The 25,441-nt window shown below is 40.2% G+C and overlaps 1 protein-coding gene across 18 annotated transcripts in view; it reads right to left on the reverse strand.

Annotated features, from left to right (window-relative positions):
• Positions 1–25,441, reverse strand: part of ANKS1B (ankyrin repeat and sterile alpha motif domain containing 1B) — a gene marked incomplete at both ends in the record, with an annotated part of 1,159,914 nt that overhangs the window by 301,786 nt on the left and 832,687 nt on the right. For all 18 annotated transcript variants that reach the window (XM_082666412.1, XM_082666409.1, XM_082666411.1 and 15 more), the window contains one exon: positions 11,091–11,243. In XM_082666412.1, coding sequence (XP_082522538.1) covers positions 11,091–11,243 — 153 coding nt within the window. The remainder of the gene's footprint in view (positions 1–11,090; positions 11,244–25,441) is intronic.

Consider the following 25,441-nt stretch of genomic DNA (forward strand, 5'->3'; position numbering starts at 1 on the left):
CAAAGCTCCTAAAAAGCACAGAGCCAGTTTACAGTATTTACCTATTTAACTGCAATGCAAATGAATCTCCTTAGCAACAGGCTCTGCCCTAAATATCTCCAGAAAAGAGTTAAAGAAACAAAAGTCTTCATGTCATATTAGAAATCTGAGCAAAATACAGAATAAAAAATTAACTGACTTTATTATAATTAATGATACTATATATGGAAATGGAGCAGTTTCAACGTAAAGGAGATACTGAACTACTTCAAAACACAGTCAGAAGTGCCCACTCTTATGGATTGTCAAACTGAAACTTTGGAATAGATTCTAGAAGGGTTTAAGATTATGGATGATAGGTTGAGAATAAGTACATCCCTATCCTCTGAGCCACTACCCTGCTCTGCCCCAAGGTTGTTTGTTTCAAGAATAAATAGAACTGGGTGGCTGAGAGTCAAGGACCAATGCTATGTAGTTGGGGGAAAAAGGACACTAGCAATTCCATACCTAAGCATAGTCAGAAAAAAAAAAGGTGGGATGGGGAAGGCTCTCTGCAGCTTTATCCTGCAGCTCCTACACAAAGCTCAGAGTCATTCCTGTCACATTCACCCACTCCAGGAGTGGAAATATTCTGAGCAGCACTAAGCAGTGCTGGGAGACTGAGAGGCTAAGGCAGAGGGAAGGGGTTGGAGTTGGGAGTGGTGGAAGAGAGAGGTTGAGCAGTGATTTCTAGAGGCCACAGTCTGCACAATAAACAGGGCGGCTGTCTGTGTTCTAACATGAGTGAGTACTGACAGCGAGAAGCAAATGGCAGCTAAGCTGTGAAAGCATGCTCCAAGGGAGCTGGCCAGCTCCCAGCCTAATGCTGGGAGAGAGAGAAAGAAAAAAATAGAGGCAAAAGAAAAATAGAACAGGGAGAGAAGAGAACGGAATGGATAATAAAAACTCTCATGTGATTTGAAGTCTCACAGGAAACCTATGAAGCCAGCGGAGCAGATATTATTATCTTCTATTTAAAAAGGAGAAACTGAGACCAAGAGCTGATAAGTGACTTTTTTAATGTCACATACTGAGTGGCAGATATAGGATTCAAAGTCAAGTGACCTGATTCTAAAATAAAGATGAAAGAAGAGAGGGTGCATTTGAAACACTGACACACACAGTCTGTCCTACCATTTACTTTATAAACGGTAAGTAACATTTTCAGATAACCAAGGCTTTGCCTTTTAAGGGTCAAACTGAAACAATTTTAGCCACTATTGAAAGGCATTTCTGAAAGGTATTGTATTTGTCCTTGCCTCCCTTGAATACTGACTGTAATTTGCCCTCTTCTAGATACATAGGGTTATGATGATGGAAATTGACTCTATATTTATGGACTCCAAATTCAGGGACACCCTCAGGTTCTAAGGAGGCACACAGGTTTTACTGCTGTCATGCCTAATACATTCATGGCTAGAAATAGCTGCAGAGCAGAATCGGCTGACTCAGCTCCTATTTCCCTCGCAGTCAGCCCTTCCTTCTTACGTGTGTCGGCTTCTGGCCCCAGCCTACTGCTTCTGATCATGTCATTCTCCTGATTAAAATCCTTTTAATGGCTCCCCACTGACTACAGCAGTGGTTTTCAACCCAGGCTACACATTAAAATCACCTGGGGAGCTTTTAAAACACTCCCAATGCCCAGATTCCACCACCAAAGGTTTTGACTCAGTTGTTTAGGTATGGGGCCCTAGCCTACAGGGATTAATGTAAGTAGCATGCACTGGGGCTTCTGGATTAACAAGGATTGGATTTATCTCCCCCCCACCTCCCCAATGCCCCTGCTCTCACCTGAAACTGAAAATGGAGACAAAATCTATGAAACACTACTTTTGGAATGAAGCAATGAAGGAAATTGATATCTGAGAGAGGAGAAACAGAGTGAACCCTAAAATTGTCCTAGTTTACCACCTTGAGAGAATTCTCAGGCCATTATGCAGGGAAGAAGAAACCAGGGAGTCTGGAAGACTCTTTGAATTGAGAAGACGGAGGTGAGAGTCTAGGGAGACTAAAGTGGCTAGACTTTTCTGTATAGAGTACTAGAGAGGACAGAGGGCTGACCAGCACATGCATATGAGGAAACTATCTGAGGCCAGATTAAAAAAAAAAATGCCAGAAAAGATTAGTGGAAGTAGTACGTAGAGCTCAAACAGGGCTGATAGTAGTCTGCACTATTCAGACCGGGAAACCTGGAAATTCACAGGGCATTGTTAGAATACTCGGAAGCATCTTGCCTCAGTAGTGCAAAGAATAAGTCATAGACTAACTGATGCTCTGGTTTTGCCTAACAAATCTTAAAAGTAAGACCTGAAAGGATCAAAATATATCCAAGGAGCTTCTCTGTGTCTGATAATGGAGCTCAAGAATATTTATAGGAATACAAAAACATCCAGTACCTAACAAGGTAAAATTTGTTGACACCTGGCATGCAATACAAGTTACCAGGCATGCCAAGAACACTGAGGAGAAGAATCAATCAACTGAAACTGACCCCAAACCAACACAGATGTTAGAAGGCAAGGGCATTAAAACAGTTATTATAACCACATTCTTTATGTTCAACAAGTTAGAGAAAAGACTGAGAATGTTAAATAGAGACCTGAAAAATAAAGACTGAAGTCTAACTTCTGGAGATGAAAACTATAATCTCTGAGATTAAAAGTACACTGGATGTTAATAATGGCAGATTAGGTATCATAAGAAGAAAAGATAAGTGAACTTGACACAGCAATAGAAACTATCCAAATGAATCACAGAGAGAAAAAATAATGAAAAAAAATAAGTAGAGTATTGGTGAGTTGTGGCCCAACTTTAAATGGCCTAATATACATGTGATTGAAGTTTCCAAAGGAGAGGAGAGAGAAGGCCAGGCAGAAAACAACATTTTAAGAAATAATGACCATGATGCAGCCAACAGGGAAAACAATTTAGAGGTTCCTCAAATATTTAAAAACAGGATTACCATATGATCTAGCAATCCTACTTTTAGGTATATATCCAAAAGAATTGAAAATAGGATCTCACAGAGATGTCTGTACACTGATGTTCATTGCAGCATTATCCATAATGGCCAAGGAGTAGAAGGAACCTAAATGTCTATCAACAGATGAATGGCTAAAGAAAATGTGGTATATACATTCAGCCTTAAAAGGAAGAAAATCCTGTCATATGCTATAAGGGTCCTGATGAAGAATACTTTGTAGCCTGTGGGAATGGGAGAAAAGGCTGGAATGCTGAGCTTGGCTTAGATCTGGGTAGTATGTTCAGGCATGGAATGTGGAAGGGTGGACGTGGCTTCTTCAGAGGAAATTTGAAATGCTACTATTTTAATCAGGAGAAGAGTGAATGAAATCTGGGTGGGGAAAAAACAACGGTGTCTACTAAAATAACTTTTTTAAGGTAGAAATTTCTAGATACTCAGAACATGATTTTCTTTTTTGCACAGAGATGGGTCATTAATAGCTATAATCAGAGGGTTTCAGTTATTCATGAAATTAATTTGTTGCTGAGTGTCTAGACTGTCTCTTCAGGGCCAAATGCCTTGTTTACTTTCATTGTGTGTGTGTGTGTGTGTGTGTGTGTGTGTGTGTGTGTTTACTAATTCCAGTATCAACACTTAGCAGTGCTTATTCAATAATATTAACCCCAAGGCACTGTAAGAATGCAGATTCACTTTAAATGCAAAAGAAAAGCTATATTCCTTCCAATGAAGTTTTAGTGTTTAAGTGCATTTTATTGTGATGTAACTTTATCTCATTTTAGGTCAATGCTCCAAAGTTGAGAGCAGCATGATAGGTGCAGATACGCAAAACATGCTGAAAGATAGTGGAATCAATAATACCAGCCTTAGCCCATCATCAATCTCCATGCCATATGTGAAAGGGCTAAAAATCACTTGAAAGTGAGTATTTATTTGGAAGAGGATTGTTCATCTCATATGAGGAACGTAGAAGGGTGCTTCTTCCAAAACTTGGGCCAAGTGAGGCAAGCCTCTGGAGAGTCCTGCGAAGAGCTTGCAATTTAGATGCAGTGAGTGTGGGCGGTAGAGTCCAGGGGCTTTACCTGACACATAGTGTCTGAAAAAGTCTGAAGCCCAGAGGCGGTGTCTAGCTGTCCCGAAGGCTTGTGAAGAGCCAGCTGTACCGTCTATGAGTGTAAATAAAATGCTTAAATCCACAGGTCGTACATAAAGTTTGCTCTACACTTGAACACTCATATCCAGTTATTTAGTTAAAGCCTTCGGCTTTGATTAAAGTTGTTAACATTTGAAGTGTTGACTAATGTAGCCTCCCTGGTGTGGAAATATGAATATTCTTCTCATTTATTAATGTCCTATAGTGAAAGCATAACCTTTTACTTAAAATAATTGGTCTGGAAATGGAATTATAATATTCTTCTCCCCATTCCTCCCCTGCAATTTGTGAATTTGGTGATTATTCTTCTTGGTTGGGATTATAAGTTATCATTTGCATTTATCCAATACACACATATACAAACACACACTCACAGACACAATGCAAAAAAACTTCTGGGAGTAAATTTAATTTCAGTTATAGCAATGAGGGTAGGGCAGAGGAAAGTGTGACTTTATAATTCTGGTCATGAAATAAAAACATCAAAGCAAGTAATAAGTCTAAATTTGATGCTGATAGGACTATATTTCTACTATATTTAAAGCAAATAAAGTCACACTATTGAAGATTTAACATAAAATTAGAATGTTAACTTTGAAAGTTTCTTAGTGTATCTCCAAGTGATTAGATTATCACAAAATTTCCCTGGGAAGGTAGAAATGGAATCAACAACATTGCAAAAGAAAAAACAAAAAAGAAATCTGACAGCCCTACGCAAAAGAGTGATGTAAGTATAGTTTCAGCAGCTATTAGGCAAGAAGCAAATGATATGCTCATCAATTTTCTGTTATAAAAATAAGCCCAAAGGATTTTCATGGGACACATATGGGTATTGCTACCTTAATTATTTTGTTTCTACCCAAAGGTATTTAAAACACAACCAACTGTCAGAGTTGGATTTTTAAAGATATTCCTGTACTTATGGGCAGAGATTTAAGAATGCACTGAAGACTAAACTTTATTTTGTTCTTCACAGGGTACTTTTATCATTATCAATATTGTAGGAGATCATAAGCCTGGACTAGAATTATTTCCTTGGTAAAAAATGAATGATAAAACGAATGGGAAATTAATAATGTGTTCTACACTGATGTTCACAGATGTATAAATTGGACAGTGTTCAAATTTATTTCATCTAATCAAAATCCCCTTAGTAGGTACACAGTGATAAAATAAATTAATGTTGTTTTTCATAATTGCAATACGTTTTTGTTGTTGTTTAGGAAAGGGATTATTTCATGGAGATTATAATTATCCATACCTACTTCATGAAGAAAATGTGTAGCCCTTTTATTTAAAATTTCCCCCTGGCAGAGCTGTAGAGATTTTTCAATAGCAGTAAAAACTGTTGTGTAAACTTGGTAATACCATATGGAAGGCCTGAGTAACCTTCTGAGTAAAAAAAAAAAAAAAAAAAAAAATTCATGTACTTATGCGCTGCTAACTAGTTTTTAATTCTAACAAGCCTTTGGAGAGGACTATAATTCAGGCTAGAGATTCACCCAGCTAGCATCTGCAGAGGGAAACATTTGCCTGACAATCTCTCTCAATATTCATACAACACTAAAATATCAATACAAAAGTGAAAGTAATGTTAAATATGTTATTCTTGGTCATGGCAGACACAGGGGTAAAACAGAGCTATTGATGAAACGTCAGCTTCTGAATATGAAGCATAGATTGGGGAATATGGGAAACAATAATTGGCAAAGACTTCATTTTCTAAGTCTAGACCACACAGGCCTGTAAAACTGGCAATATCTTATGGCTTAAAAGTTTATGCTTGATTTCCACTGCTGACAATGCTGCTATTAAGATATGAGATCTCCCTTTTTGACCCATCTCCTAGAGAAATGGAAATAAAAACAAAAATAAACAAATGGGACCCAATGAAACTTAAAAGCTTTTGCACACCAAAGGAAACCATAAACAAGACGAAAAGACAACCCTCAGAATGGGAGAAAATATTTGCAGATGAAGCAATGGACAAAGGATTCATCTCCAAAATATACAAGCAGCTCATGAAGCTCAATATCTAAAAAACAAACAACTCAATCAAAGAATGGGCAGAAGACGTAAATAGACATTTCTCCAAAGAAGATACACAGATTGCCAACAAACACACGAAAGGATGCTCAACATCACTAATCATTAGAGAAATGCAAATCAAAACTACAATGAGGTAGTTGTCACACCGGTCAGAATGGCCATCATCAAAAAATCTACAAGCAATAAATGCTGGAGAGGGTGTGGAGAAAAGGGAACCCTCTTGCACGTTGGTGGGAATGTAAATTGATACAGCCACTATGGAGAACAGTATGGAGGTTCCTTAAAAAAATAAAAATAGAACTACCATACGACCCCACAATTCCGTTCCTGGACATGTATCTGGAGAAAACCATAATTCAAAAAGAGTCACGTACCACAATATTCATTGCAGCACTATTTACAGTAGCCAGGACATGGAAGCAACCTAAGTGTCCACTGACAGATGAATGGATAAAGAAGATGTGGCACATATATACAATGGAATATTACTCAGCCATAAAAAGAAATGTAATTGAGTTATGTGTAGTGAGGTGGATGGACCTAGGGTCTGTCATACACAGTGAAGTACGTCAGAAAGAGAAAAACAAATATCGTATGCTAATGCATATATATGGAATCTAAAAAAAAAATGGTGATGAAGAAACTAGGGGCAAGATGGGAATAAAGACACAGACCTACTAGAGAATGGACTTGAGGATATGGGGAGGGGGAAGGGTAAGCTGGGACAAAATGAGACAGTGGCATGGACATACATACACTACCAAATGTCAAATAGATAGCTAGTGGGAAGCAGCCGCATAGCACAGGGAGACCAGCTGGGTGCTTTGTGATCACCTAGAGGGGTGGGATAGGGAGGGTGGGAGGGAGACGCAAGAGGGAGGGGATGTGGGGATATATGTATACGTATAGCTGATTCACTTTGTTATACAGCAGAAACTAACACAACAATGTAAAGCAATTATACTCCGATAAAGATGTTAAAAAAAAAAAAAGATATGAGATCTCCACTACTCTCTCCTATTCCTATACTTTGGGTAGCTTTGTGACTAAAACCTTTACTAGGTTATTCAAATAACCTTGTTTTTCAAAGGCATTAATGTGCTCCACCAAGAAAAAATCTTTGGGGACTTTTGGAAAGATTACAATTTCAAATGTATTCGTACTTTTCAAGTCACAACTTTGTGTAGTTTTCATTTCTTCATGAAAATACTTTGAATAAATTTATACTCAATGTGAATGTATTATTAGTTGTTTAATATCAAGAATAATACCATGTGAAATTGGAGGCTTAGTCAATACGATTTAATGATGCGGAAGTAATTTGTAATTACATCAGCAGTCAGTCTTCTCATCCTCTCTTCTCCTCAGTAGACCTCTATATCAAAGACAGCCTCCACCTGCACTTCTCTCTTCACTCTACATAGAATAGAAGTTATTGGAGCCATTGGGTTTCCTTAAAACTAGCCACTCATTACAAAGGTTCAAGATGGGACTTGCCCTAAAAGGCTTTGCTCTAAATCAAAGTGACCGTACATTCCTTTCTGGCTGTAAAAAATAAATTATGGGTACTTAATACAGAATTGCTGGGCCCATATATTATATATGAGGTTATCTTACATTTGGATACTTTCCCTCACTAGTCGGGATAAATGAAGTCTTGAATTTGAGACCAGTCGAAAGCATCGTCAGCCAGGAGGTATACATGGTGCCTATCTCTCATTTTAAAACCCAACAGCCCTAAACCATCAAATGAACTACTCTGTAGCAGATCTAAAGGGTGTAAAAATTTTGTTCTCTGATTTCCAAGTCTAAAGGTACAGATAGTTTGTCCATAATAAGTATATTTATGGAGTTAAATGACTTGCAAAGCCTCCTCAAGAGTGTGAATTTGCCCATAAATTCATCACAAACTTTAAATTCCATCAGTTCACTTTAAGGAAAATATACTGGGTTGGTATTAGATGCAGATGTTGTACTCCAGGCCCAAGGAATTTGGCCTCAAGGTCTAAAACACAATGACTATATTTTCCGATTCTGATATAATGCTTGTGACAGGTACTTCTCTCCAGATTGGAGTCAGATTGTATTATAGCAAAAGTACCTTCAAGAGTTAGTAAGGGTGGGGCTTCCCTGGTGGTGCAGTGGTTAAGAATCTGCCTGCCAATGCAGAGGACACGGGTTCGAGCCCTGGTCCAGGAAGATCCCACATGCCACGGAACAACTAAGCCCGTGTGCCACAACTACTGAGCCTGTGCTCTAGAGCCCACGAGCCACAACTACTGAGCCTGTGCACCACAACTACTGAGGCCTGCACGCCTAGAGCCCATGCTCCGCAACACGAGAAGCCACCGCAATGAGAAGCCCGCACACCACAATGAAGAGCAGCCACCGCTCGCCGCAACTAGAGAAAAGCCCGCGTACGGCAACAAAGACCCAATGCAGCCAAAAAAAAGAAAACAAGAGTTACTATGGGTGGACAGACTCTAGGTCCATCCACCTCACTACAAATAACTGGGAGGGAGATGCAAGACGGAGGGGATATGGGGATATATGTATACATACAGCTGATTCACTTTGTTACACAGCAGAAACTAACACATTGTAAAGCAATTATACTCCAATAAAGATGTTAAAAAAAAAAAGAACCAAATGGAATTCTAGAACTGAAAAACAAAACAAACAAACAAAAAAGAGTTAGTATGGGTGGAAAAGGCCATTGTTCTGTCCCAGCTCAAGGCTGTTTAGCCTTGTGGGTAGTGATTTAATGCCCTGAGCCTTGGCATTAAACATGGGGCCTTACGGCATCACTGCCCTGCAGTCACTGCAGTCATCCACAAGGCCTGACCACAGTGACTGAACAGGCATCTCTAGGCTGCTGGTACACATAGCACTGGGGAAAAGTGTGGGTCCAAGCCCACACCTTAAATGTTAGCCTCAGTACTTGAATTTTGAGAGACATATAGTCTTATTTTAATGATCCTTGCTTCAATGAAAACATTTTATAATATAGTTCTATTGGAATCTGTTCTTTTCAATGAGGGATTACTGGTAATGCTAGTTGAGTGACTCATGTGCTATCTATCCAAAGTATTCATTCTTCAGTGCAGAGCGCTGTTATTCAGCTGTTACATAGAGATATTTATCATTGACTAGAAAGCAACTTAGTTGGAAGTATGTTTGTTTGATCTGTGGAAGATCCCCCTTTAATAAATGGCTAAGAGTAGCCATAAAATGAGTGTCAAGTTCTCAGTGGGAAACTAAAATCTCCTTGATGCAACTAAAAAGCAATACAGTTTCAGTTGCTTCCACTCAGACTAACAACAAAATTAATCAGAGGCTTTTTAGTGAGATAGTGAGTTCCTTCTGAAATAATGAAAGCTTTTGTGAAAGGATAAGAACAGAAAGCTAAGAGTAGCTGATGGCAAATTAGAAGAAGAAGCCAAGAATTTTCTCCATTTGAAGTGATTTTTAGATTAAAGTTTTTATAGATGTTCCAGAAAAGATATTATTTTTAAGACAGACTTTTAAAGCAAAGAATAATTAGTTACTACTAATTAATCATAATTTAAAATAATTAATGACATTCAGTACATAGAGACTGGACTTTTGGAGAGAAAATATCATAAAGACTAGAACAGAGTGCTTTTGAACCAGCAGAAATGTATTCGCTTTGTCTTTCAGTTCATTAATGCTTTTTTTTCAGTTACTAGAATATAAAACTTAAGTCTAAGAAATTCTCTGAAAGATTAAATGATTTCTCACTTTTGAAAAGAAATGTTCATGATACCAAATAAAATATGAAGGCATGATAATTAGGCTATCTTTTCATCTCTTTCATTCCTTTATGCCATTAGAAATAAAAGAGCAGTAAAACTAAAATAAGAAAATGATCAGTATCAAAATCAGTTAAACAGGGCTTCCCTGGTGGCGCAGTGGTTAAGAATCCTCCTGCCAATGCAGGTGACATGGATTCGGGCCCTGGTCCGGGAAGATCCCACATGCCTTGGGGCAACTGGGCCCGTGTGCCACAACTACTGAGCCTGTGCTCTAGAGCCAGCGAGCCACAACTACTGAGCCTGTGAGCCACAACTACTGAAGCCTGCGTGCCTAGAGCCTGTGCTCCGCAACGGGAGAGGCCACCGCAGTGAGAGGCCCGTGCGCCACAGCGAGGAGTGGCCCCCGCTTGCTGCAACTGGAGGGAGCCCGCACACAGCAACGGGGACCCAACGCAGCCAAAAATAAAATAAATAAAATAAATAAATCTATAAAGAAAAAAAGCAGCTAAACAGATTTGGTTGATCTCTTTGGGCTCAAATACACGGCAACATATATTGTCCAGTTTTTATAGAAAATCTATGCCAAGTGTATGAATAAAACAAACAATTTAAGATTAGGTATAAGCCCTGGAAAATAAAATGTTGATATTACAGCAGCTTATAAAATAAGAAAAAAGTCCCTTCAAGTTTGGGGTTTATATATGCAGTTAAGGAAGAGAGACAAGGAAACATAACAGAGATAAAAAACTAAAAATGATGACTTTAATCTTTAAAAATGAATAAGAGCAAAGAATAGAATGAGAGCCTATTTGTTATCATGTTCATATCCTAAAGTGACAAAATTTCCTAAAACGGAAAGCCTGAAACTGCTTGGAAGTTTTTCTGAAATAATGTAAAACACCCTGAGAGTCCTCTTAGTTCCCACACCAAAACTTCAAGAGACAATGATTGTAGAGCTTGACTAGAATCAGAGAGACATATATTCAAAACAGAAGGCATACCTGTAAATCCTTGTTGGATGTCCAAAGAGTCACAAAGAAAGGAAAAATTACCCACCTATGGTAGGAATTATCAAGTGTTGAATCGTTAAGGTGTCTTTAAGAGACCAACTTACATTAATAAGTTCAACCTCCCAGATTTTTTTCAACAGGTCCATCGATGTATAGCCATTAATCAGAAAGGCTTTGGTGTAGTCACCTAGTTCAATGGAATCCAGCCACTCAGCAACAGATGTGGGATGGTAGCCATCATGGCCAATGGGTCTCATCTGTAATTAGAAAATCACATTAGGATTAATTTAAGCTGTTTACTTTGTGTTCCAACAGCAGAATGCATCTTGGAAATTTACCTGATATGAAGCAACAGATCTTTCTGGATAAGAAAATAAGTAAACCCAAAATACTTTATGCACAATTCTAAATTATTAATAATTTCACGCTCAATTAGTTTTCAAAAATGCACCCAGAAATTTCCAATTTAGCTGCTAAATCAGCTCCATATTTGAGAGAACTAAATATGTCAAACTTCTGTTGCAGACATTATTGGCATTCTGTTGGACGGAATTTAAAATGATGTCAGTCGAGCAGTTTTAAATTCAGTGCTGAAGGCACAGGGAACTGCACTCCCAAAATGTAGATGATAATTCTCATATGCACAACATCAAAGCATGTGAAAATACTGCATGACTTAAACATCCAAAGGAATTCATGCTTATGCAAGACATGTACTGTAGGTAGTGCAAACATGCTGGAGAAACATACTGCTGTGGTAAGCCAGTAAAGAAGAGGCTTTTGGGTGTTTAAGGACCATGTGTTCTACATAGACCCTACAGTATGTTAGACAAGAATAGAGAACTCGCTGGCAGACAGATTCCTATTTTTTGTCAGCTATATAAAGATTTATTTTTTTACTTTAGGAGAACAAAGAAGTGTGACAGCAACATAATGTTTCTGAGTTTAAATTGGAGTGTGAAAGTAATTTAAGCAAGAGAAACTTCTGGCATTAAAATTTTGTATGGATTATTCTAGTCTTTTGGTTTTTATTTGAAATTTTAGTTGAATTTGCAGTTCTTGGTTTTCGAAGTAACTCACTTCTAAGACGTGTGCTGCTTTGCATGTCCTACCATAACATCTAATACTTCAGTTATTAAGGACAGCTGGCATCTCATCAACTTGATGTGATCCTTCAGTGAAATTCATGATGGGAACAGCAAAACCGGCAAAATACAACATAGATTTTCCTCTTCCTTCAGATTCAAGGAGATAAATATTAACGGAAATCTACATGATTCTGATTTGTGAGCAGAGAAAAGATTAGTCTGGGCATCAGGGATGCAGATGTTAATCTCAAACATGTCAGGCTTTCTGCCACTATGCAGTGTTCTCATTTTTGAGATTCTCCTTACTCCTTTTTCTTGGAGGAGGGTGCAAAGTGTTTATTAGGGATCAACATCTGCGGAAGGAGGGATGAGGAAGCAGAAGAGGGGCCGAACTATGATGGGGCTTGATGGCACCTCTGTGAGCCATTTGGGGAGCTCTGGCACAGTTCAGGCTAGTAGAGTGTCCCGGGCAGGGCGGATATGAACAGGCCTTTGTGATCTGCCTCTCTGTCACTGGATGTAGCTGCCTGGGAGTAGCATGCTCTGGTGAGGGCTCTCTGCCGTGGAGGCAGACCCTGAAGATGCTGATTGCTGGAGGCTCTCTGCTGACCACTCTCCCTGATGCTGGGCAAGTCCTTCTTTGAAGGGAGTTACAGGTGGTACATTGCCATGTCTTCCAGAATACCCGGGATCTCGATGCACCAGATGTTACTACATTTGGCTTTTGCCTTTCACTCTATACCCACTCACTCATTCACATGCACACAACACTTATTTTTTAAATTTTAGGTGAACCATTGGAAAGACATTTCTCCTGAACCATTTGCGGACATCATGAAACTTCATCCCCTGATACTCCAGGAGCATCTCCCAAGAACAAGAACATTCTCCGACACAGTCACAGTATCATCACCCTCAATAAATCTAACATTGATAAAATTACGTTACCTAATATATAGTCCATATTAACATTCCCCAATGTCCCCAAAATGTCATCTGTAGCTGTTTTTTTTTTCCTAGCCATGAGCAATCAAAGGTCAAGGCAATTATATTTTCAAGTATCTCTTCTACCTTTTTTTTTTTCTCTCTTTTCTTCTTCTGGGATGGTATTTACTCCTTTTTTTTAAAAAATTTATTTACTTTTTTAAATTTGTGGTACGCGGGCCTCTCACTGTTGTGGCCTCTCCCTTTGCGGAGCACAGGCTCCGGACGCGCAGGCTCAGCGGCCATGGCTCACAGGCCCAGCCGCTCCGCGGTATGTGGGATCTTCCCGGACTGGAGCACGAACCCGTGTCCCCTGCATCGGCAGGCACACTCTCAACCACTGTGCCACCAGGGAAGCCCTACTCCTTCATTTTTAAGTTCCCTTTTCTCCTTTTCTCTTTCCTACTGCTCTACTCTCCAATCCATTTTCCATTTTGAGGTTGAAATGTCCTCTGTTTTAATATTGCCATGTAATTCATTATTTTGCATTGGGGTCTGAACTACATCAGACTTTTGTATTTCATTCTTACATTGACTGACTCATTTTAGCTACTCATTAAATGTTTGTTCACATAACACTTAACTCAGTGTTTATTACACAGTAGTTACAAATGTAAATGACACCTCAGGAGTTGCAAAATGAAGTTTTGGCAGCAGTTACAAATAACCGGATACTATATATATGTGTAAAACTGGCAACTAGGACCCAAAGCAGAAGCTCAAAGGTATCAAATACTTTCATATTCTACAGAGAATTACAAAAATATTGGGGCCAGGGGCATTCTCCAGGACTTATTAAGAGGTGGTTGAACCAACTCTGCTACCTTGAATAATCACCCCAGCCTTAGGAAACTCCCTGGCTGTCCCAGTTGACACAAGGAAACAACTGGAGAAAGGGGAAGAAGGAAGGAAGAGAGACTCATTAGCTTTGAAATTAATAGCCTGGCAGGGAGGTCTTGCTGTTAGCCATCCAAGAAGCTGATCACCCCAGCAGTGGATACTGGGAACGACCTTAGAGAATCTTGATGAATCAAGCTGGGGTAGAGTCAGATGTCCCACACCAGAGAACTGTGCAGTAGGGTCCCCACAGGTCACCCCAAGCATTCATACTCCATTCCTTTAAGAGAGCAGCCAGCAGCCACCTGCCACACAGAGGTTGCTGGTGATCAGCGTTAGCCAAAGAACAATGACGGGAAACTCACCAGAGCTCTGCAAACCAAACCCAGTCAAGTGTAAGGAAGTATGCCTTCCCCCCAGTCTCTCCTTCTCTAGCACTAGGGAACTTAGAATCAGAAAAGAGAGAGGTACCAGTCCCTTGGCAGAAGCCTGAAATGGGGTAGGGGTGGGGGGAGAAAATAAAACTGGAGGCTTAAATGGATAGGAACTGAATTTTCAATATTTTACGTAACTGGAAAGCTACTGGATATGTCTGAGATAACATTAAAAATAGTAACGAGAGAGTCAATTGAGCTTGGTTGAAGGCAGGACTGGAAAAAAAATGTCACATCAGTTTCTGCAGACTGCTCAGAAATCTGGTTCCTCCTGTGAGGCAAGTTCTCCCAGACCAGCCTTAAGGAGGTGAGAGGGAGGGAAATACTTGGTGGAAAGATGAGAGACGGGGGCAGGGTAGAGAGCAAGCGTGAAGAGAATCTAGGAATGGGTACACTGACATGTGCAGGGGCAGCATTCATCCAGCTGCTCATTTGTTAAACATTTAGCCAGTGCCTATTCTGATAAATGTCGTGGAATAGTAGAGAACAAAACAAGTTATAGTCTCTCCCTCATAGAAATTATAACCCTTATTGAAAAAATATGTGAACAGATGAACAATAAATTATGAAGGCTCTGCATACCTGAAGACAGGAAACCATTAGTGCCAAGTGAAGTTACAAAACTAACTTGACACGTATTTAATGGTATGCAGAATGGTTACTGCGCTGCACAGCAATTACCTTCAAAGCAATTCTTCCATCTGTTCCTTCATTTCTGTTCTTCCTGCCACTACTCTGTTTAGGTTCTTGTTGGTGCTTATAAAAACTAATGCAATAGCCTTCCACTTGGCCTCCTACCTTTGGTCCAGCTTATACCATGATGCTACATCAGTCTGCCAAAAAGCCAGGCTCTTTAAGTCAACCCTTGCACGAAAATCTATAGTGGTTCTTTCTTGATAAAAGCCCAAATGTCCTATTCCAGCATCCTAGGACAACTGAGATCAGGTACAAACTTATCTTTTCAACCTAATTTCACACTACTTGCTATATGTAAACTAATACATATGATTAGACACATGAGTAAACATGTGTTTACATTAGACACATGTCTAAACAGTATGTTAATTTGCTAGCCATTCCATGAACATGAACTGTGCGTGCAAGACACATTCATTTCTTTGCTAATATCATTTTCCATGCTTTTTGCTTTTATTTCTGGAGTGTTTCTCCAGGATTGGCTTCTTGAGCTCTAAGATACAAATTTCCAACCATTTGTAAAGTATCTCACATAGATGTCCTATAGTATCACCAACACAAGGCAAAAATGTATCTCTTTCAGCTCACAAACTGGCCCTCCTTTTGTGTTTCCCAGCTAAGTTAGTGGGGAAGAACCACACTATTGCCCACCTAGATGCTTAGGAGTCATCTAGCTTTCCCCATTCTGTTTTACCATCATATCGAATTAGGCCAACAAGTCTTATATATTTGATTTCCAAAATGTCTCTCAATTCAGTTCCTTTCTTCCAAAATGGACTTTGGAATCTGACAATAATATCTACTGCAGTATGGTAAGGATCATACGACATAGGCTATGTGAACTAGTGCAGTGTTTTGAATACATATGTCTTCAGTAACTCTTAGTTCCCTTACCTCCCCAGTGCCCTAAATTAGGCCCATGCTTATTTTGAAACTGTATAATGTTGAGTCCTTTGGCTGCTACTCTTTTCAACTTCCAATCAAAACTCTTCTTTCCTCTCTCACCCCTCCCAACTTCCCTCACTCCTTGTCTTTTCTACTTTGTTTTAGAAAGAGTTTATGACTGCTAGCATCTTTATACTCCCCCTTCCCACAGCTGACAGTTATTTTTCAGAAATATATCTAACCAGGTCCCTCAAGTCGATTGAATTGTTGGTCTCAATTCTTCGCTCTCTTCCTGGATTAGAATTATGCCTCTGTGCCCTTTGCTGAGGGATCTATATTGAACCCTGATGTGGCTGGAGTTACTTCTCCATCCCATTGATGTTGGTCATGTACTTGCTTGGCCAGTGGAACAGGCAGAAGTATCAGTGTGGTGGTTTATAGATGAGGCCTCTGCACTCCTGTGATCTACTCATCCTTTTGAGTCCTATGCTCTATTACAAGAAAAACAATTGTTGACTAGTTGCGTAACTGCTGGTCCTAGAAGAAAGATGAAGACTTGTGGGGCAAACCTAAATCTAGCCCGAAGCTTGGAGTCTACCCCAGCTCGCTGGAGTTCAGGTGAGTCCGGCTGAAGTTAGCTGAACCACAGCTGACCCGTGGACCCATGAGTAAGGAAAATAAATATATATACATATATTTTGTTGCTATAAACCACTGATATTTTGACATATAGGGGAAAACTGACTAATAGAGTCACTCTTTTATTTCAAAACCCTTGGTACTTGCATTAGTCTGGGTTCTCCAGAGAAATAGAATCAATAGGCTGTGTATATACACATGCAGAAGCCCCCAAACCTGGCAAGTGTGAAATGTGCAGGGCAGGTTGGAGACTCAGGGAAGAACTGATGCTGCAGCTCAAACCTGAAGGCAGTCTGGAGTCAGAATTCCTTTGTCTTCTTTGGAGGACCTCAGTCTTTTTCTCTGATTGGATAAGTCCATCCACCTTATGAAGGGTAATCTGCTTTACTCAAAGTCTAACTGATTGAAATGTTAATTTCATCTAAAAAAATACCTTCACAGTGACGTCTAGACTGGTGTTTGACCAAATATCTGGGTACTGTGGCCTAACCAAGTTGACACATAAAATATTCCAAACTCTTTATGAATCCACCAGCAAATGCATCTACATGAGACTGAGAAAGACTAGGGAAGCTAAGTTAACATCAACATCCTACCCACGTTACGTGACTGTCGTCTAGTAAACACCTATGTACTGCATTCTCACTAATCCTCAACGAAGTAATTCTTTATTTTATGAGTATGATTGTTGGGGCAGAATCCACTGTATTTCCAGTTAACTTCCATACTTTTGCTCATGCTATTCTCTCTGCCAGGGATGCTACTTTCCCCCTGTTCTCTGCTGAAATTCTTTCCATTCTTAAAAGGTCCTGTTCAAATGCCGTCTCTTTTGTGACGCCTTCTCCAAAGCTACCCTTACTCCCGAGTCAAAACTAATCATACCTTCTACTAGGTTTCTGTAGTAATTTGCATAAAACTCTATTATAGCTCTATTAAAGTCTGATTTCTATTATAGTTAGAGAGGTGAATGTCTGTCTTCTTCTTTAGACTGTCGACCTCTTGGTGATGAAACAAGGTCTTAGCCACTTTTGTAGTCTCTCACGTGCCCAGCAGAGCATCTCACATATGGCAGGCATTTGCTAAATGTTGATTAAATTAAGTGATTTAATGAACACATGAAGACAAAATGACTAATTTTAGTGGCATCCATTTGTGGGGGAGATTTGTATTTTTTACCACATATTATGAAAATGAGGGCTCTTTTTATGGTCTAACAGTAATGTTTATAACTATTTAAAACTATTAAATACCAAGGACCAATTCCAGGTAGTATGCTGTATCACAAAATGCACTGGGCTTTGTTTCTGTAGCCTGGCAGTCCTGACTCTACTATTAACTATCTGTGTAACTATGGGCAAGTTACTTCACATCTCTAAGCTTCAGTGTTCCCATCTATAAAATAAGGGTGTTAGATCAATGATCTCAAAGTTCCTTTTTAGTTCCTAAGTCTTACAATTCTATAATTTGTATATTAATATCAAATTAGTGTCAGATTTATTTATCCAGTAGAGAGAAAAGAAGCCCAAAGGCAAAGAAAACGATTACAGGACAAGATAGGACATGTAGGTTAAAGGCAGATGACAGCCACACTTCTTTCCTTCAGTGTACCCACACGGAGCACATGACTGCTTTCTCAAATTAGCAGTCTTTAAACTCTCTTTCCAGCAGGCACATCTGGCAGGACAAGGCTAGACAGAGACAGCTCCAGGGGCTGCCGGGCCTGCCATACTGCTGAGCATGAATGGCAGTCAGGCACAGTCTGTAATCTGAGAGGCAGAGTAGTGGGCAGGCAGAAGGCATTGTAACAGGGGTTCACAACAAGGCAAAACGATTCAACTAGTTGAATCCCAAAGTCTGGGGAAAACCTAAGTTGGGATAGAAATCAGAGATAGCAGTGAAGAAAGCTTCAGTCTCTGGAAAAATGAGGATATATTGGTACATTATACCGAAGATCTTCCTTCCTGCCCAAATGTGCATTGACTTTCCTCCAGGAGCCTCTTAAGGCAAACCTGGCCTCAGAGAGGACACACTGTTAACATCACAGGCTACACAGCAGGCAGAGATCACTGACCCTAGGACAGTGCTCTGTGGTGTCCTGGGGCTTCAAGGGGGCCAATTATAAGACAGGTGAACAGTCCAGGTTCTGAAACTGCCTGGTCTACTTCCACTGAATAGCTCATATTTTAAGTCTTTTACACAGGTAAGAAGAGGAAGGAAAGCTTTCTCTACTTTAAAAAGAAATATTTGAAAACCACTGACCTAGAAGAGTTTTCTAAGATTACATGATCACTACAGTTTTATTTTCTTTTAATTTGTTAGTTTTATTGAAATATTCTGGGTTTGCTGTATATGTATGGACATATATATATATATATATATATGTATATATATATAGCCTGTCATTCTCTCTGCCTGATATTCTTTCTGCCTGAAACCAGCTTTATCTGCTGAGACAAAGATAATACCTTATAAAGTGATAGAGCCACAAGATAAAAGGTATAGCAAGAGGAAGGCAATAAAGGTAGTAAAAGGAAACAAAAGAAGAAAAAATGAAATTACATTATAATAGATTTGGGATTAAATTTAAAAAACAGTTCTCAGTGCAACAGGTTATGAAGCCAGCATTAGGATAGTGGCATGGTAATTAGATCAAGAGAATAAGGAACTCAAAAAGGTCAATAACAAATGTGGCAGATATTTTTATAGCTGAAGGTGTTACAAAACTGAGACAGAGACCCATTGTTGTTCACCCGAAACTGTTCTCTCTTCTTCCATAGTAATGGGGCTTCAATTGAGCTCGTGTCTGCCTAACTAGATTCGAGATACACTAACTTCTCTTCTGGTTGCTTCCATGAGAATACATTTGAGCCTAGGCGATGCCAATGAAAGTGCTGCGTGTAACTTCCAGGTCATCTTTAACCTAAAAGGTTCTTTGCTCTAGAGCTGCTTTTGTTTTTATCTACTCTTGAGCTGAAACATCCGGGTCTGCAGCCCAGCTTCGTCCACATGGGCAAAACAATACTCTAGAGTTTGGGAAATGCTTCTCAAACCTTAATGTACATAAGAATCATGTGTGAGATCTTAACCTGCAGATTCTAATTCAATAGGTTGAAGGCAGACTCTGAGATTCTGCATTTCTGACAAGCTTCCTGGCGATGCTGATGCTGTCAGTCTGTGGATCATACTTTAGGGGATGACAGAGCAACAGATGGAAGGTCCTGGGTCCTCCCACAGTTGCCCAGAGCAGAGTCAACTTGTAAACCTGGAGTGCTCACTGTCAGACTATTACGTGGGAGAAATAAGCATTCTGTTCTTTAAACCACTAGGAAGTCTCTATTTTAGTGGCTTAGCCTTTAATAAAAACAGAATTAAAAATTAAATAAGACAACTTCACGTAGAACATTTAAAGGAAGCCTGTATTTCCACTTGACAGTATGTTGCATTGTCTTTTGTTTTGTGAAGCCATGAGTTTTCATATCTGTTGCCATTAAAAGAAACTTCATTTCTTTTAACTGCCTTTGTTGGTATCTTTCTGGCAATCATGCCACCATCCCTTTGTGACAACTATGCAAGGGATAAGAGGGGGAAATGTAGAAAACCTCAAGTTTCTAGCTTTGACACCTGGGTACACGGTGGTATTACCAGCTGAGAAAGAAAAGAAAATAGAAGGAAATACACGAATAATTTTGAGACATGAGAAATTAAAGATGTTGGGGAATAGCACATTAAATTTGGGGGAGAAGTCTGAGGGGACTTACAACCTTGGGCAGCAGCAGCAGCACAAGTGGGAATCTTGGCTCTTCCACTCATTAGCTGTATGACCTTGAGTAAACTACTCAACCTTCCTAAACATCCATTTTCTGATTAGTAATGTGAGAGAGAGAAAGAACCTCTGACGGTTGTCATAGGCATTCAGTGAAATAATGCAAGTAGAGTTTAGCCCAGTGCTCAGCACAAAGAAGCACTTGATAAATCTTAGTTATTTTTATCACGTGGGGGAGCTGAAATCCAACATGGATGGGACTGAAGAGGGTATGTATTGATAGTATGGGAAGAGAAGTGGCCTGAGGGAGAATCAACGTGTTCAAAGTGAAGGATAAGAATTATATTCAGGAGGCGAAAAAGGGAATAGTCAAGACAACAAGAGAAGTGAGGGAAAAGAAGCTGCAAGGAGGCTGTGGGCAGCAGTGCTGGAATCTGCAGAGGTCTGCTGAGAAGAGGAGGGAGAAGTGCTCATGGCGTCTGGCAAATAGGTCTCTGCGCCTCACTAAGAAGAACCCAGAAGCTGGTCTGTGCTGGGTTGAGGTGTGAGTTAGAGATGAGGATGTAGAAAGTGCAATCTAAATGATTCTGCTGAGGAGTTTGTATGGGAAGAGAAGGAGGGAGAGTGAGTTTTTAGAAATTACAAGGAAAAGGCATGGAAAGGAGTGACAAATGAGGATTCGGGGCTGAGGAAGGTCAGACATACAAAGGAGTAAGAGTCCAAGAGTGCAGTGGAGATCGGGGTGGGGTAGGGAGCTTGCCTTCTGCTCTGGCGATTTTTGCTTGCCTTTCTTAGAAATTACAGCATGAGAGGCATAGTTAGAGATAACTTTGGGGTTAATAATTTCTGTGTTAACAGAAGCTACCTGGCTTGGACTTGGTGAGAGCTGGATTCTTATATGTGAAATACTGGTAAAGGTCCTCATGTGGGCAAGGGCAGCCTTCCGCGTGGCATGCTGCTCCCCAGATACACACAAACCTGACTACCACTTATTGTAAACGTCCTGGTACAACAGCCTCGATGTGCCAGGCTCAGGTACTTAAACTTGCCTATGATGCTGCAATGGACCACGGCTTCTCTCTTCTACCTGGATGTACTCTGTGCTCTCAGACTCCCTGATACGAGTTTTGTAATACAGACAGCTGACATCGTCGGGTATGTCCCTCTATTCCTGCTTCTTGTTCTAGCCTCTTCTGCTCTGTCCTGCTGTTACCCAAGACCTAGACTAACAGCAGTCCTGAGAATAAACCAGGCCAAACAGTGCTAGCAGACAGCGTGCTGCCAAGTCCAAACGCAGGTCTATCAAGTAGCGCGAGGATCAGATCTCCCACAGGCTCTGAGACCTGGGCTTAGACATCTCTGTGCTGTTCATCAGTGGCTCTTAAAAGACTGATTGAACATGAAAGAGAAAGGCAGATTCACTGACCATGGAGCCCCAGAAAAAGTCTATTCATCACCATTAAAGCGCTATTGCAGTGTAACTTTGCCGGGAGAGATGTCTACGAAATGGATAAGAGTATTGATGACACCACCTAACAATCATATGAGACTTTAAAGAGCCCAAAGGGATTTCATACACATTATCTCATTCGTGAGGGGTTTTAGGTGATCTTTGGGAAAATGCCCTTTATGGAGTCTGAGACTTTGGGTACTCCATGTAATGTTATTCTTTCTGTGGAATTGAAAGGATTAATACACTGTGACTATTGTTAGGAAGCAGAATGTGATAAAGTCTCTGTGTTGTATATATGCAGCAAGGGAGGGAGACACGTAACATATACAAATCTGTTGCTTGAAGCCCCTTTGTTTGCAATTAGACTCTCTTATGGAGACAATTTCTGTAAAAGAATGGGGAGAAACTTAAACCCTCAGAGGTAAGTGAGTTATGTTTGGATGTCACTATGGACTTACAAATTGCAGATAATAGTAACCGCTCTAATTTTTCCCACCACCAACTGAGCCTTGCCGACTTTGTGTCCTTGAGTGTTTAGACAATTGAAGACTCCCAGCTTTAGGAATAGGGCAGGAGCGTGAAGAGGTGATACCTGGATATTACTTGGCACTACATTTTGGGGGAATAAAGGGAAAGTGAAGTGCTTTGGACTGGGTACTATCTCTTAATGCCCTGTGATTTCTATTTCGCGAATAAAAGAAATAAACTAAGGTCTAGCCGTGAGAGGGCCTGAGGTATCCCTTATTTTGACAAGTCTTAGACCGTGACGTGAAGTAATGGACAAATAGTGCATAGGTAAGAAATGTTTTTAAGACACATGGTGATCAACTTCCAATAGCACAATATGGTTGATTGGTGATCAAAATAGAAGCACTAGCCAGACTAGTCAACCCTCTAGCCATCAGGGTTAGGGATTAACCCTTTGATAAAAGGCACTGGACTGACCACAAGTTAAAGGAGTGAAGCTGCCAAAACAGGCAAGTTCTATAAACTGTGGTAGAAAAAAAAATGACCATAACAACAGTAACAACCATAAAACAATCTCTTTATCGCTTTGCAAACAGTGTGAGCAGACTGCCAATCAGGCTTCTTCTATGCACACATAGAGTAACTGCTCTCTGGAGCATCACCTGAGAACCTGGCAGTTATCTGCCAGGTAAGATCTGTGGGGATGTGGATGAAAGGACCGACAGAGCCACTACGCAGTACACATATAAACATTGGGGTTGAATGATTTTATTGTACTTCTCTCTGAAGCTTTTGGTAAAAGGTGTGTTTTTAAAAATTCAATAAAAGTACATGCTTTTGCCATCTTTTCATTTCTAAAATCCTTGTTGAGATCATATTGACCCTAGAGCCCTCTGTTAAATATCACTATTTGTTTTGATTTATTTCCTTGTTGCAAATCTCTTTTATGAAACAAGGGCTCAGATTAAAGATGAAGCGGATTTATTGCAACCAGAATAAGGTGCTGAGCAATGTTCACCATCATTCACATTTTCAAGCTCCACCACTGATATGAACTATGTTTAGAAAAAGACAAAGGATCCCTTTTTTTTTACCTCTGACAGTACATGTTTTCTGACATTCATGTAGCTTATATAGTGCACTGATAGTAGCATTTTCAATGCTACTATCAGTCAGGAAAATTGTTTGTAAGTTATTAGTCTCAACTAAAAAAAAATTTCCCAAACTTGAGTCTTCAGAAGATAATGAATGTTCTGAATACCAATTCTATTTATTTGATATTTAAAAACCATGTCCTTTCTCAGAGCCTCTAGGTATGTGCATAATAACACCACCCACTGAAGTACTTCAAACAGATAAATGTACCATAAAACCAAAGTTAGCAGTATACAAATGAATAACTTATATTCTGCTTGGGTTGGGAAGTATAAAAGATATCATACAAATGGTGGCAAAAAATTAGTATAGGAGTTACAAAATTGAGGACCTACAACCCATCTATCTATCCATCCGTCCATCCATCCATCCATCCATCCATCCAACCATCCACCCATCTACTCATTCATTCATTCATTCATTCACTCAACAAATATATAGGGCATGTCAACTATATTCTAGGCACTGTTCTGGATGCATCAGTGAATACAACATAAAAAGGTGTCAGCCATTGTGGAGTTTACGCTCTAACTGGGGAGACAGAAAATAATTAACATAATAAATAGCATAATAAATAGGGAAGTTATGTCAGAAGGTGATAATTGCTGTGACAACAGAAAGTACAAGAGGAGGTCTGGGAGTGCTGGAGGTTCTGTGGGGACAGGAGGAAATGTGGTATTCAATAGGGTGGTTAGGGGACATCTTATTCAGAAGGCAAGACTTGAACAAAGATTTAAAGAGGGCAAATTTGCTTTGTTGGCAACTAGGGGGAGAGGATTCCAAATAGAGGGAATAGGTAGAGCAAAGGCTCTCAGGAAGGAGTGAGCCTGGTGTCCATTCAAGGAATAACAAGGAAACCAGGGGGGTTGAAGCAGCTTGTGCAGGCAGAGAGAGGCGGGGAACAGGTCAGAGAGGCAATCAGGGGCCAGATAAGGTAGAGCTTTGAAGGCCTTGTAAGGAGTTCGGCTTTCATTCTGTGGGAAACAGGGAGCCAGTGCAAGAATTTGCACAGAGCAGTGACATGATTTGGCTTATATTTCAGCAGAATCACTCTGGCTGCTGTGTTAAGAAGTGCATAGGGAAGCAAGGGTAGGAGCAGAGAGGCCTGTTCAGAGGCTCTGGAAGTAACTCAGGAGAAGCAGGGCTAGTGGCTTGGACAGGGTGCTAGAGGAGAGGTGGTAAGAAATGGTCAGATTCCAGATGATTTCCTGAGACACAAAATAAAGTGTTCCTTGTTCTCTGATGTGGAATGGGAACCTGTCAGCTTGATGGCTGCATCTGTGTGGCATGGACCTCATCTTGAACAGCACTGTGTTCATCTGTCAAGCATGGGGATATACAGAATATATATGTGCAATATATATGGCAGGATTGGTCTTGCATGGGTCTGTTTTCAATGAGCAACCCAGCATCCTCAAAAGACTCTTCTGCTTAAAGAAGGTGGCCAAGGCATATGTATTTGATTAATAGAACAAGAGATACATGTTCGAGGAGTTGGGTGATTATGCATGGATTTCAGGATCTGGCACTCTTAATGGGCCCTGGCTTAGCTCCCATGGACCATGGCTTAAGAAGAAGAAGCTTCAATACAAAATCTACATCACAAAACATTTCTGGGACTTGGGAACAAAAGGAATCAGCAGAATTGGCACCAGCACCTTCATCAGCAAGCAGGGATGGTGCCATATCACAGATATTAGTGCCCTGAACATTGGGCACCAGCAGTTGGTGATGGTGCCCACACTGGCAGGCTGCAGTGACATTGGCAGAACAGTCAGTTGGCAGTAGCAAAAGTGCCCTTGATGGGAAGATACTGGGCACTGTAGCCAGTAGCACAGACATTGGTACCTTTGCCTCACTGGGCACCTGCAAGCTCTGAAGCAGGCTTTGGCAGTCACTACTAGAGATTTGGTACACTCAGTGGTATTAACAGCACTGAGAGCACTTTTGGTAAGTTCTGGTGGCACTGTTTCAAGCTTTGGTGACAGGAGCCATCAACCACAATAAGCTAGAGAGGCAGAGAAGGGCAGATGCCAGTCAGCAAGTGGTCTGG

This window comes from Grampus griseus (assembly GCF_964374135.1).
Source record: "Grampus griseus genome assembly, chromosome: 11".
Classification (NCBI taxonomy): Eukaryota; Metazoa; Chordata; class Mammalia; order Artiodactyla; family Delphinidae; genus Grampus; species Grampus griseus.